General features: G+C 36.4%; 1 protein-coding gene across 2 annotated transcripts in view; it reads right to left on the reverse strand.

Annotated features, from left to right (window-relative positions):
• The window catches only part of LOC129269649 (transmembrane protein 184B-like), a 28,737-nt gene extending 14,504 nt beyond the window's left edge, over window positions 1–14,233 (reverse strand). For both annotated transcript variants that reach the window (XM_054907157.2, XM_064105184.1), the window contains exon 1: window positions 14,144–14,233. In XM_054907157.2, the coding sequence (XP_054763132.2) occupies window positions 14,144–14,172 (29 nt within the window). In that variant the 5' untranslated portion in view covers window positions 14,173–14,233. The remainder of the gene's footprint in view (window positions 1–14,143) is intronic.
• Window positions 14,234–14,914: the final 681 nt, after the last annotated feature.

A 14,914-nucleotide genomic window follows, 5' to 3' on the forward strand; every position in this document is an offset into this window, starting at 1 on the left:
TTTTTAATTATCTTTGATATGAAATTATTTTTATTCAGAGTTACAAATTATAAGTCTCATAAATATGCATTTTAAATTTGAATATTACACACACACATATGGCACAGGGAAACATAAAACCGCGATTTCCTCAAAATAAAAGTTTGTGAAAACTATCAATAGTTTGAAGTTTTTTTACGCAGCTTAAATTCTTCGATTTAACTGCGTTTATCCATCAAATGTAAAGTAAATGTCCTAATGTCACAAATATTAAAAGAATTTTCAAGTAAGATGGAAGATATCTCACTTTATGTTATCCGAAAGGAGACAATGTGCATTTTACCAGGCGCGCATTTTGAAAGAAAAATTGAAAATACCGTACATTATGTACATAATTACATGTATAAATACATACTAAAGCGAGTTTTTAATTACATGTATAAGTGCATTCTAAAGCGAGTTTTTAATTGGATAGCACAATTTGTCAATTCTTTGCATCCCAGCTAAAAGTCTTGCGGAAGTCCTGAGGAATAACGTACGGGCGGATGCCAAGCGCAATTTTGCGTGAAACTGTCATTTTTAGCGTAAAATCTGAAAGAATGTCGAAAATCACGCATTTTGATATTTTGACGGATTATTTTAATATTTCTGATTATCTTTGATATGCAATTATTTTTATTCAGAGTTTCATATTTTAAGTCTTATAAATATGAATATCAAATTTGAATATTACACACACACATATGGCACAGGGAAACATAAAACCGCGATTTCCTCCAAATAAAAGTTTGTGAAAACTATCAATAGTTTAAAGTTTTTTACGCAACTTAAATTCTTCGATTTAAAAGCGTTTCTCAATCGAATGTATAGTAAATGTCCTAATGCCACAAAAATTAAAAGAATTTTCAAGTAAGATGGAATATATCTCATTTTATGTTATCCGAAAGGAGACAATGTGCATTTTACCAGGCGCGCATTTTGAAAGAAAAATTGAAAATACCGTACATTATTTACATAATTACATGTATAAGTTCATACTAAAGCGAGTTTTTAATTACACGTATAAGTACATACTAAAGCGAGTTTTTAATTGAATAGCACAATTTGTCAATTCTTTGCATCCCAGCTTAAAAGTCTTGCAGAAATACTGAGGAATAACGTACGGGCGGATGCCAAGTGCACTTTTGCGTGAAAGTATCATTTTTAGCGTAAAATCTGAAAGACTGTCGAAAATCACGCATTTTGACCTTTTGACGGGATTTGTAAGAAATTGTGATTCCCTTTGATATGCGATCATTTATATTTGAACTTTCAAATTATAAGTCTACTAAATATGCATTTCAATTTGGAATATTACACACACATATATGGCAATATGACATAAAAATAGTGATTTTACTAAAAATAAAAGATTGTGAACACTATCAATAATTCTTTAAGCTTTTTACAATTTAAATTCTTCGATATAAATTGGTTCATCTATTGAATATCGTTAGTTTCTAATGTCACAAATATTAAATGAATTTTCAAGTTAGATGGAAGATATATTTTCTGAAAGGGGACATGCAAAATTTATCGGGAATGGGGAGGGGGGCATTTTGAATGTAAACTTGAAGATACTGTAAATTATTAACATAATTACATGAATAAGTACATACTTAAAACGAGTTACAAAATTTCTGGCCGCAACTGCCTCTCCCCCCCCCCCCCGCCTCCCCCCCCCCACCCGCTGCCTAAGGTCATGTATAATGTAGTGTCCGAAAGGATTACATGGAGCTGAAAGTGTCCCGTTTTCAAGATAATATACCACTAGCGTAAAGGGGGGGGGGGGCAGACTGCCCCCGACGAGTCACAACTCATGCAGGGGATGTACCCCTGCCCCCTGGCTTATTTAGTCCTGCTCTGCTATGCATGCAGGCGAGACAAAAATAGGTATTGCCGTATTGCCATATTTTTTTAGACTTTGATAATCCAATAATTGAAGTAAAATGTAAATTGACAGTGTAGTTTAAAAATGCTAATTCGATCGTTTTATTCATACATGTTTATTTTCTATGCACTAGCGTACCTACGGGTGGGGGGCAGAGGGGGCAGTTTGCCCCCCTGACGAGTCCCAACCCATGCAAAAGACGTATCCATGCCCCCCCCCCCCCCGACGAGCTTGAAGACCTTTTTTGCCCCCCCCCCTGACGAGCTTGAAGACTTTTTTTTGCTTGTTAAATTTTTTGGCCGACGGTTTTGCCCCCCCTGTGGAAAATACTAGGTACGCTACTGTTTTTATGATTTTGGATATAGATATTCCTACAAAATTATAATTACCATGGTAACGGCAAATTAAATATCAGACCTATTTATGAATATCGCCACAGGTAGATTTACGTTCAGCACCAATTAATTCGCGGAAATAGCAAGAAGATCGAACTCTACAAAAGTAAACATAATCCTATATACTATCATGACGAGTATTGCACTGATTAATATTAGTATGTGCAATATAGATGTAATATTGTGCGCTGTTTGTATTTTATCAGAAATGCGCATCCGATAAATGTACATTGTTATCTTTCGCATATATAACATAAAATGATATATCTTGCATCTTATTTCAACATTTATTTTCACTATATGTGCCATGACAACAATTATTATGTATTTATTCGGTCAGCGCTAAAATTGACGAAATTGAGATGCAGAACACAAACATTATACTATTGATAGTTTTCACAAACTATTATTTTCAGTAAATCACGATTTTATATTTCATATTGCCATATATGTGTGTGTAATATTCCAAATTGAAATGCATATTTATGAGACTTACAATATGAAACTCTGAATAAAAATAATTCCATATCAAAGATAATCAAAAATATGATGATAATCCGTCAAAATATCAAAATGCGTGATTTTCGACATTCTTTCAGATTTCACGCAAAAAATGATACTTTCACGCAAAAGTGCACTTGGCATCCGCCCGTACGTTATTCCTCAGTATTTCCGCAAGAATTTGAGCTGGGATGCAAAGAATTGACAAATTGTGCTATCCAATTAAAAACTCGCTTTAGTATGTACTTATACATGAAATTAAAAACTCGCTTTAGTATGTTGTACTTATACATGTAATTATGTACATAATGTACGGTATTTTCAATTTTTCTTTCAAAATGCACGCATGGTAAAATGCACATTGTCTCCTTTCGGATAACATAAAATGAGATATATTCCATCTTACTTGAAAATTCTTTTAATTTTTGTGGCATTAGGACATTTACTATACATTCGATTGAGAAACGCTTTTAAATCGAAGAATTTAAGTTACGTAAAAAACTTTAAACTATTGATAGTTTTCACAAACTTTTATTTGGAGGAAATCGCGGATTTATGTTTCCCTGTGCCATATGTGTGTGTGTAATATTCAAATTTGAAATGCATATTTATGAGACTTATAATTTGAAACTCTGAATAAAAATAATTGCATATCAAAGATGATAAAAAATATCAAAATAATCCGTCAAAATATCAAAATGCGTGATTTTCGACATTCTTTCAGATTTTACGCTAAAAATGACAGTTTCACGCACAATTGCGCTTGGCATCCGGCCGTACGCTATTCCTGGGTATTTTTGCAAGACTATTAGCTGGGACGCCAAGCATTAGCAAGCATTAACAAATTTTGCCGTCCAAAGTATAAAAAATCGTTTTGGCCGGTCTACTAAATAGCTTTAAAAGCAGAAGTTGGTCTGTAGGCCTCCCTGAGAAAAGCGATAAATATAGATATTCTCTATTGAAAAGCACAGTGAGATCGCTCCTCCTCCTCCTCCTCTTCCTCTCTCTCTCTCTCTCTACCCTCCAAAGATGCAGAAAATAAAGACTAGATGCTATCATTTCAGTCATGACTGCCATTGACAAGGCTTCTGTCGACTTGATAAAGTGCCTTTTGGCTCTTTAGTGAGAAACATAACAAATAATATGATTAGGCTATTTTTACAGTTGCTCAGACGGTAGAATGAGGGTTTTGATTCCCACTTGCTGCACTAGTGCCCTTCGGTATTAGGCAGTTATCCTCACTATCAGGTTCCTTGGAGTGGACCTTATACCATCAGTCCTCTGGTTGGTTCCTTACAAGCCTTCATGCTTTCTAAGCGATCAGATATGACCACCATCAGTGAGGTACTGTCCACTTAAAGGGGAAGGTCACCCCGAAGAAAAGTTTGTGGTAAAAATAACAGAAAAAATAATAAAAAATATTGGTGGAAGTTTGAGGAAAATCTGTTAAAGATTAAGAAAGTTACTGGAATTTGAGGTTTTGGATTTGTGATGACATAAAGGAGCAGCTGCCCCATATGTTATGTAATATAAAATGCATGAATTTCATTTTTTAATGGTTCCTGATGACTTATTTTTGTCTTCTTTTCATGATCTGGCGTGAAATGATTTGTCTATTAATATACAAAAGAAACAGTAAAAACCACTGTAAATTTTCTGAGAAAATGACATTTCAATGATTTTTTTTACCATTCGCTATGTAGGAATGCTGCTCGCATATGACATCACAAATCAAATAATCAAAATTCTTATAACTTTTTAATTCCTTGGTGGAATTTTCTCAAACCTTCGTCAATATTTGTTATTCTTTCTTTCTGCTATTTTTACAATAAACTTTTTGTCAGGGTGAACTTCCACTTTAAAGGTCAATAGGACGGTTTTAATGAATTCAATTGCATGCGAACAAAAAGACAAGAGAATGGATCGTTGAAATTTAAAATAAATTAGGCCGATGATAAGGCTATAGTGAGTTGAGTACTTAACGATCTTTGTCACAGATAAACTGGTCAGTGGATTCACAGGTAGTAAAGGGCAACTCCTCAAATTGCAGAGGACAATGTGTACCACATGGTGTGGGCGTGTCATGGTCTAGTGGTTCTGTGTTTCCTTCACCAAGAAATTTATCCACACTGTGCTGCACTCAACCTAGGTGAGATAAATGGGTACCGGCAGGAAATAATTCCTCAAAAAGCTGTGTGCACCTTAATCGGTAGCCTAGCTTAGCCGGGTAATAATAGCAGGGCCCGCTGGGAGAACAGTTTTGGGAACTGAAGTGGCTACCCTGGGTAAATATACCTTTATTATAATTATAATTATTATTATTACCACAAGGCAGGGTCACTCATACGCACAGTACAGTACCTTAAACAGCAAAAGCATGCAACACCTCTGGTCCTTAAACCTTATTTTTACATCTTTTTTTTCTTTGCATCTTTTTCAAAGACAATATCAAAATTCAAGAAAAGCAGATTTCCCACCATTCCACTGCAGACTTAATTTTCTTATTAGCTCTTTACTTTGACATACTTTTTTTCTTTCTACTTCACTATTCCCCCCCCCCCCCAATATTTAAAACTGATTCAGAACATATATGCTAAAATTGTCCTAATCATTGTTTTTACGTGCACGAAAGGTGGCCTACCTAAGGTCGCCCCCCACCCGCCCCCCCCCCTCCACCTACAAAACTACACTTGTGCATGATACATCACAGGCTATTCAAGACACAAATCTATTTTCAGCCATGAGAGAGAAACGCATCCATATCACAGAAAAGTTTGGAGTCAAAGATTAATTCCATCGAGTTGAGACGCAATAATGTCTCATATAGATCTTCGGAGCGACAGTACATGTAAGAATGTAAGATTTATTTTTAGAAAGTTGATTATGGGGCTGTCAAGACAGAAGCTTTCAAACAATCAATATCACCACTGACCTTATATCATGCATGCACAATGGAACTATGCAAGAGAATGCCTTGGATTTCCCTGTTGTACAATCTCACTTGAGGCAGTATGAGGGAAATTCATTTCTGAAATACCATTAGAGTCGTTTATCAAAAACAGATTTCTAATTTCCAAAGGGATCGTGAGGTATTCTGAGGGTTGTATTAAAAGGAGATCATTCAGCATAATGGGTGTAACATGAAGAGATACATTTGATATTGATTGTAATTTTTTGTTCATGATTTGCCATAGACTTAAAAGTTACGATTGATTGTATCTTTTACATGTATGTTACAGGGCCCGGGTGGGTGTTTCATATTAGCTGTTTGTCAGTTACGTGCGACTTTATTAGACCGGTGATCCTTTCTTGTGGGCCTTTTCATAAAGCTGTTCGTAACTTAAGAGTGACTTTAAGAACAACATGTCGCCTTCCCGCACAAAGGCCGTTAGCGCGCACTGTTCACTGCACGCTAATGGCCTTTGTGCGGGAAGGCGACAAACTACTGATCCTTTCTTGTGGTAAATGATATTCACTATTAAATGTTCATGGTGATTATTTATTTAGCACAGAAGAAAGGTTCACCAGTCATTCTCAAAGTCGATCTTAACTTACGAACAGCTTTATGAAACTCCCACCGGATTTCTATTGGCGTTTATTTCATAGATTCTAAAATTAAAGTGAGCCAACACACACAGCACTGAGTAAACCCCTCAAAGACATACATCCCTCATTTACTTGATCGTGTACAAAGCCATGTGATATCTCAACTCGGTCATCTCCTTACATGTATATTACAAATCTGATTTTATAGGAACTACTATCATAAAAAATAGATTTGTAGTCACACCATGAATCTGGACTTATAAAGTGACACTTCAAGGATTTAGAAAGAGCTTGTCCTATATCTATGTAACCAGATAGGAAAAGACTTCAACATCTTTGGTAGATGTGGAACTCTTGAGAGCCCCATCTATCTTCCTCGCTTAATCTCTCTCTTTGCCAACCGTCAAGTACCCTACTCGTAGTTAATTTCATCCTCCACGTCCATCTGGTCATTCCGCTGACCGCTCACTCGATCCTCTATCCATCTGACCACACAGGGATATGGGCATGCATAATCGGTTGGTGGCATTGGTGCCTGTTAATCAAGTTCGCACTTCACATAAGCCTCAAAGACAATACTGATTGCATCAATGACATTTTTAAAAAATATTTCAACTTTGAATAATATACATCTAAATAATACAGAAGAGCCTGCTTAGAGAAGATTTTTCTGTTGTCCCAAATGATTTGATTTATGCAGTATTGCAATTTCAAACTTTAATACTTGCGATTGAATACCTTCCCAATCCCTGAGCCATTTTAAAGAAGAAAAAAAAAAGCATCTTTTTCACACAATTACAAGCATAACGCATAACATGTTTATATCGGATTGCTCATTTAAATAGTTTGGGCAAAGGAGATATGGTTATTCACCATTATTGAATTGAAGTGCCTAGTTTTGTAACACAAAGGTTTTAGCGATCAATTGCTAAATGAAATGGCCTATCAAGATCATAGTTGCATGCATATTTTCCTCGGTAGACTGATAAGGAACTAATCAGAATTCTTTTTTTAAATTAGCGATTAAACGCTATTAAACCTTTGTGTTACGGGCCCTGGAGTCATTTATAAGGACGCTAACTCACATCATCAATCTCTATCAATGCCCTTTTGACTCCAAACAAGCAGCACAGGCTCATACTGACGTGTTTCTCAGTGAGAGTATAATATTTGCTCAGTAAGAGTATAATTTTTAGTGACCTCATTATACAATGATTACAACATCATTTATGTTGACTGACCTAGTCAAGAAGTTTGCGCTTCAAGTTTTCACACTTGAACAAGAGAAGCCAATAAACGGTGACTCATCCCGGTCCGCTAATAATGTGCATAAGAAATGTGACTAGAGTATCATCATCATCAGAAGGGTTTCCCTGAACATGTGGCTCAGGAGAGTGGAAACGAACAACTGTACACCGGGTTCCCATTCCCAGCATAAATTCAAGAAAACATAATTCCCTGAGTTTTTTCCCTGATGAAATCTAAAAAAAATTCCCTGATAGTTACTTAAACTCGTTTCTAGTATCACATGTTTCTCGTACTACTCCACTTTGGTCCGCTAATAATGTGCATAAGAAATGTGACTAGAGCATCATCATCATCATCGGAAGGGTTTCCCTGAACATGTAGCTCAGCAGAGTGGAAACGAACTCAACTATACTATATTAGAGGAATTATTTAGGACGTGCACTACAGGACTTGTACTGCAGTCAAAGTGGCTACAAAAACAATACAATTAAATTAATTGTAGAGTCTTTTAAGAATAATTTCGTCATGAGATTTTTTTTTTAATAAAGATTTGTTTCTTAAATGATGAAGTCATGTTGACATTATGATTTTTTTTTGGGGGGGAAATGGAAATATGACTATGGGGATTTTAAACAGAATTTATCAAAATGTAAAATGTGTACTCTATCTTATCATATTTTCCTTGTATACAGTTCTTTGTTAACAACAGAAGAATCAGATATGAGAAAAAGTGTGAACATCCATGTAAATAGCAAATAAATGAGATGGGGGCTGTGATGGAGATATTTTTTCAAAAGAGGTCTTTCATGTAAATATTGCACTCTACATTGTATGCCTACATTTAGTTTACAATGCACATCATATTTTTCTCTTTTGTCTATAATTGTGTGTCGATAACATAGGAATATAATGTGAAAATGGACAGAACATTCATGGATATGGTAAACAAATGAGGATGGGTGGGGAGGGGGGGGGTTGGAGCACAATTTTTTTCCTTCGGAGAGGCCCTTCTGGGAAGCTCAAACTACAGCATGGGAAAAGGTGCGAGTGAAGCGTAACCCCCCTGTCACATTATGCATGCAGCTAATAGTCACTTTACAGTGAGCTCTTGACTTGACAACTAATGTTCCTATTTAACAGCTCGTCAGCACTCCTCTCATCATCTTCATCATGAGAAGAAGATGAGAGTTGTAATTAGATGGATAGTCTAAATCATCACACTTCATCTAATTTAGAATGTGTACAAGTGGTGCTTCACAAAAAGTGTTATAATAATGATGATTAATTTTAACATAGCGCATAATAATCAGCATGGGCATAAATCCCGGGGGGGGGGGGGGGGGGGACAGGGAGGACGCATCCCCCCTACCCAAAATAGTCTGGGAGACAAAATATCAAATGTCCCCCCTACTATTTTTGGTCTTTTATGATGGAAAGAAATACATCATTCAAAATCGAAATAAAACATGTATTTTGGACGAGATGACCTTTCTTTTTGGGTTCTAACCTTTTTTTTTTTTTTGCTTGTCAAATTTCTTTCGGTCGAAATGACCTTACATTTGGGGTGATAACCTTTTTTTCCAGCCCCTGGTCCCCCTACCTTTGGTGAGAGATTTCCGCCCTTGATAATCAGTGAAGTCTCTCTACGCGCTTTAAAAATATCTAATTACTATTAGACCTATAATATATCATACAAATTAGAGCAAATTACATCAATAATAGAAATAACAAACGTAATGAAAACAAATTATATTCAGCTGCTGTACATACTCTATACATTAAGAATGAATAAATAGAACCAAAAATTATATTCGCCTCCGTATTTCTGATTTTACAGGTTGTAGTTGAAAAATAGCAATCATATTTTAAAAGTTTTTTATAATTTACTTTAAGAACAGAAAAACAAAGAGAGAGAGATTCTCCTACAGTCCTACAGATCTGATTTTATAGGCTACAATAACAATATAATGATCATCAATATTTCCATAATTTTTGCATGCAATATATAATTTTGCCACAGTATAATGATAAAGCAGAATAAATTTTGCCTTAAAAGTTTTGAAATTTTGTTTTCCATGTCTGCAGGATGTTCATAAATTTCATGCATTTCTTAGGTTAGAAATCGAACAAAAAGCCCCCAGTTCACATCTAAAAAATAAGCCTAAATCATTAGATTACTTCAGACAGAGTAGGGAAAGGAGAATTCACATTTCTGCAAAAAAAGGTGATCAGTCATTTACATAAGCAATGGCAGTTGGGACCTTATTGCAGAAACCAATCCACTATTTTTGTCTTATAGTTGATGCAAAATTTATACTCCCTCGCTTGTCATTTATATATTCTAAAATGGTTCTACATCCACTTTAGTTTGAATTTTATCATGTCTTTTTTCCAATTTGAGATGGTTGACTGCATAATGAGTTTAATGATGCTTAAGAGGGGAATTCCCAATGGGCTCATTCATGGTTCATAACAAAACAAAAGCATTCTCCAAAGTCTTGGAGATAATGAGAACATTTGGTGACTATGTATTTTCTCGAATTGTTAGAGGTAAATTTACATCATATTCGTATTGTGCTCAGTCACAATAATGATAATGATAATTATGATGATAATAATAATAATAATAAGATTATAATCATTAATAATACTATTACTAGATAATCATTGTCACCACACCACCATCATCATCATCATCATCATAACGATTACAACCATCATCATGACCCCTATCACTATCACCATCATCATCACCATCATCACCATCATCACCATCATCTTCATCATCATCACCATCATCATCATTCTCCTCCTCATTTTCCTTATGAATCATCATTATCACTATCAATATCATTTTTTCCTTTATCAATATAATTTTTTCCTTTATCAAAATCGCCAGCAAAGCCAACTGCGGTACAAATTAACCAAGTCATATTAACAGCAAGCATCTTTTTTATTTATAGCTGAAGGGGAGAAAAAGTTGGCTGACCTTCTCCAATTTGTTAACAGTGATTGATGACTTTCTGCAAAATGTCAACACAAATTGGACCAAATATGCTCAAAACTGAAGCAGCAGTAGCATACATGTATGCAGCAAGAGAAGAAGTAGACCCTAATCCAATAAATGCACAAATCAGCCGTGCTAGTACTTTACATGTAGACATAACCTCTAGGCTTCTTTCACGTGGTGCCCTTAATAATGAATATTAAATGGAGATCAACTGCATTAACATTAGATTCCATGCATCAAGATGTACAAGTACAGTGATTTTCTATGCAGAAGCATGACACATGTGTCGTGTGGTCCAGTGGTTCGAGCATTGGACTCATAATTGCAAGGTTGTGAGTTCGAATCCCCACTCTGCCATTGTCTCCACTTTGATAAAAAGGCCCAAGAGTAATATCTGTCGTCTATAAGGTCAGCAATTATGACTGATTAACCTAGACGTAAAATTTTTCCTAGGTAATTGGTTATATACCAGATTGGCGTTAACCAGTAGAGTGCTGTCCTGCCGAGTTCCTTCGGGAGTTACCATAAACAGAAACAGAAACATTATTACAAAAATATAATTGTCAAATAAAAAAAGGCATAGGGAAATTATATACTCTGACAAAAAAGAATGATTTAAATTTTGCAAAATAAAGAACTTTATTTTAAAAAAAGTGGTATGAAGTGGATTCACAAGTAACTTCCAAGAATCAATAAGTGAAATACATAGGATCATCATCATAATCATCATCATCCTCACGATCATCACCACACATGTGGTGAGAGTAAATTTAGATGTATGACTAGATTTTGGAACTTCCGGAGAGTGGAGTACATCCTACGTATTAATGGCGTGAATTACAGCCATCATGTAAGAGACACTCTACCATCTTCGTGGTAAAAGATGGCATTAATGTCGCACTAATTCATGATAAGATTACAACTCTTTTGATATTGATCTTGACTAGAATTGTTCATCCTCAAGTATTTGTAATTGGATTAATGTTCACACAATTCGACAGGTAATGGATGGTGCCTCCTTCAGGCTCTTAATAGATGAGCATGTTGACTGGTCTTATGTTATCAATCATAACCTTGAGATCTGCACATTATACAAATATACCAGGCTTTGAGTATTAAAGTATAGCGGGAATTATTTGTCCAAGGTTGGACTAGTCTGCAGGCACAGACCCTGATTGGAACTTTGATCAACAAGTGTGCCTCCACGCAAAGACTAGCACATACAAAACTTGCTGTTCCAATACTGAGCGAGAGAGCCTTCAGTACACAAGGCATGAGTAGGCTGCACATTCAGACCCTTAACTCGAGTGAAGGGTTTGCCCAGCAGACTAAGGTTGGACTGCATTACTATTTTTTCCCAGGGGCTTCCCCCGGAGGGATAATAGTTATATTGCCAGTCCAACCATGGACCTACTAGGTCCATGGTCCAACCGAAGATGAATCATTCCCTCTATACTTTCAAAATATAAAAGGCCTGGTATATTTGTTTTATATGCTTCTTTAAGAAGTTAGAGCAATATATCTTGATAATCTAGTTCTTGTACTCGTAGTTCATCCTTTTTTAATCTGAACTAAATATAGATAGCCCGCTGCGCTGACCGACCTACTTCTGGTACTCCTCAAATCCAAAATGGCGGATAGGCGAAAGTCGTTGACTGCTCAAAACGATGTCCAAAAAGTACCAAAATTATCGATAAAATTTCATTCAACCCTCAAATAATGCTAATAATGTGAAAGGTGAGAATATAGTCATGTTAAATGTGTTTCTTAAAATATTTTGTGTGCTCGTGTAGATCCCATGAAAGTGGAATCTAAAGCATTGTTAGTACAGTGGCAGATACAGATTTTGACCAGCACGAGTACATGTATGTGACATCACTACTCAATGCGTATTGATTTTCTATGTTTAACGGAATTGTCACTTTTTCATGTGCACAAAGTCGAAGGGAAAATGGAAATTCTGTTTTTCAGACATGTTGAAACAGAATTTAAGATTTTCTGAAACAGAAATGGCAATTTTTTAAACGGAAAATCACTGTTCCTACCCATCTGACTTCAAGAAGCTCATGAACCCAAGCCTTCACCACCAGCACTGGCTAGCTCCCCTGGCTGGCCCCAGACATCAAGCAAGGCAGGAGCTAAGAGCATCATCATGCACCAGAAGACAGTATTAAGAATCTATTCTGGGGTATCAGTTATTGTTCTAACATTTCTCAACCTTCCCCATTCTATGGATGTCATGTGGAGTCGATCTCGAGTTACAACGGCAAACCCAGTAAAATCTGCATCGAAAAGGTTAATCTATCGAAACGAATGGGGAAAAAATGGTCAAAGGTCGAACCATAAGGATGACATCTTACAAGGGAGAGGATTACTTTTGTCTACTTCAAATTTATATTCTGCATAGTTTTATTTTAAAAACCTTGCTTTCGGTTGAAACAAAGTATGACCCGAAGGTGCATAAACTTAAAATGACTGGTCAATTTGACTATGGCCTTTTCTAGAGTGTAAATTTCGACCCCTTGGTACCTCGGCCTGGTGGACCCTTCCCGCCTTCCTAACTGGAAAAAGTGATGCAAGCATTTCTGAGTTTGTAAAACACAGTACATACAAAAGCTTCTCTCTCCTGAAAAGATATCAGGGAGTGTTCGCAACCACCGCACAGAAGCTTTCTGGAATATGTACAGTCTCTATTGTCAAAAGCCCTTCATGAAAAAGCAGCCAGAAGTTAGAGAAGCAGCCTTTGTCAAAATTTTGGTGAATCAAAAGAGCAGTGTCGTCCTTGATTCTGTACAAACGACATATTTGCCATTTTTCGTCAGCTCCGAATCTTAGGATAATCTGCAGTCCTGGTTCACCAATTTTTGACAAAGACGTCTACAAAGCTGTTCATTGCGATTTGGCGAGCATTTGCACTGTGTTGTAGAATCTGTCACCATTGCAATTGCAAAAACTCGCTATCATCTAATAAGATCCATGCTATTATCAAGCACACTTCAGGGCCTTCTGCACCAGCCCGAGTTTTCAAATTAGCGCGGTATTTCTGATCCGGCAAATTATCCCGATCTGAACAATCTTGAGATTATTTGTAATGAAGACGCAATTCTCGCGCTAGTTCGTAGGATTAATCTCGAGATTGCAATCCCAAGTCAACTTGGGATTATGTGCAAATAGCGCGCTATTTTACAAATTATCCCGCTAATTCACAGGTGCAGACGCACTCGGGATTATTTATTCACGGCGTCAGACCATAATGCATCGATGCCTCGCTCGAGCAGGAATCGCTCTTCTTGTGATGGTGGAGATGGGGTTTCTTGAATCTTGAGATTAATCGCGAAGAGGGCCGATCGGTCTAAAATCTCAAAATTGAGCAAACTCGGGCTGATACAGCAAGGCCTACAGTAGACCATAATGTCAGACCGCTCATTCCTCTCCCTGCTATCTTCTTTCCTTATCCCAATTCCCAACAAAGGGGTATTATCTTGCCCCAGAGTTAAACAACACCTGTCGAAGAGGATAGAAAAGGGTACTCACGTAATTGGGTTTCCCCTGATTTCAGACATGATGGCACTCTCACCTCCCAGGTACTCGTAGCACAGGCTCAGGAAGTTATAGATTACAAATGCTGCAACATCAAAAGAGAAACAGTTTCGTTAGAAGCACCGAGTTGGGCAGGTATAGCATGGCAAAAAAAAGAGAGAAAGTAATACATTTAGACTTTGCATAAGTCGACCTTCAGTAACTTGAATAATCACCTAACTAATTTCTAGACCAGGGCCCTGTCTTACAAAGTGTTACGATTGATCCAATCAATCATAACTCTATGCAAATCGTAATTTCTTTCTACAGGAAATATGCACAATGTCCTTTGTAAACAAAGAGAAGCACAGTGAATAGTCCAAAAAACAATGAATGCATGAATAAACATCACAGTTATAAATATTTTGAATAAACATGCAAAATAGGTGTTGACGTTGCTGGCCGTCCATAGTTGTGATTGATCCAATCAATCTCAACTGTATGGAAATCCATCCATACCATAATTTTTTTCTACAAGAAATTTGCACAATCTCTTGTTAAAACAAAGAGAATCACACTGATTTTTCAAGAGAATGATGAATGTATGAATATACAATATAACTAGAAAGTATTTTGAACAAATTTGCATTTTAGATGTTGATGTTGCTGGCCGTCCATAGTTGTGGTTGATTGGATCAATCGCAACTCTTTCTAAGATGGGGCCCAGTGAACACACAAACATGTCTTAATAACAACTTTTTAACTCGAATTTCGTTAAGTCAAACA

This window comes from Lytechinus pictus, chromosome 10 (assembly GCF_037042905.1).
Source record: "Lytechinus pictus isolate F3 Inbred chromosome 10, Lp3.0, whole genome shotgun sequence".
Lineage (NCBI taxonomy): Eukaryota > Metazoa > Echinodermata > Echinoidea > Temnopleuroida > Toxopneustidae > Lytechinus > Lytechinus pictus.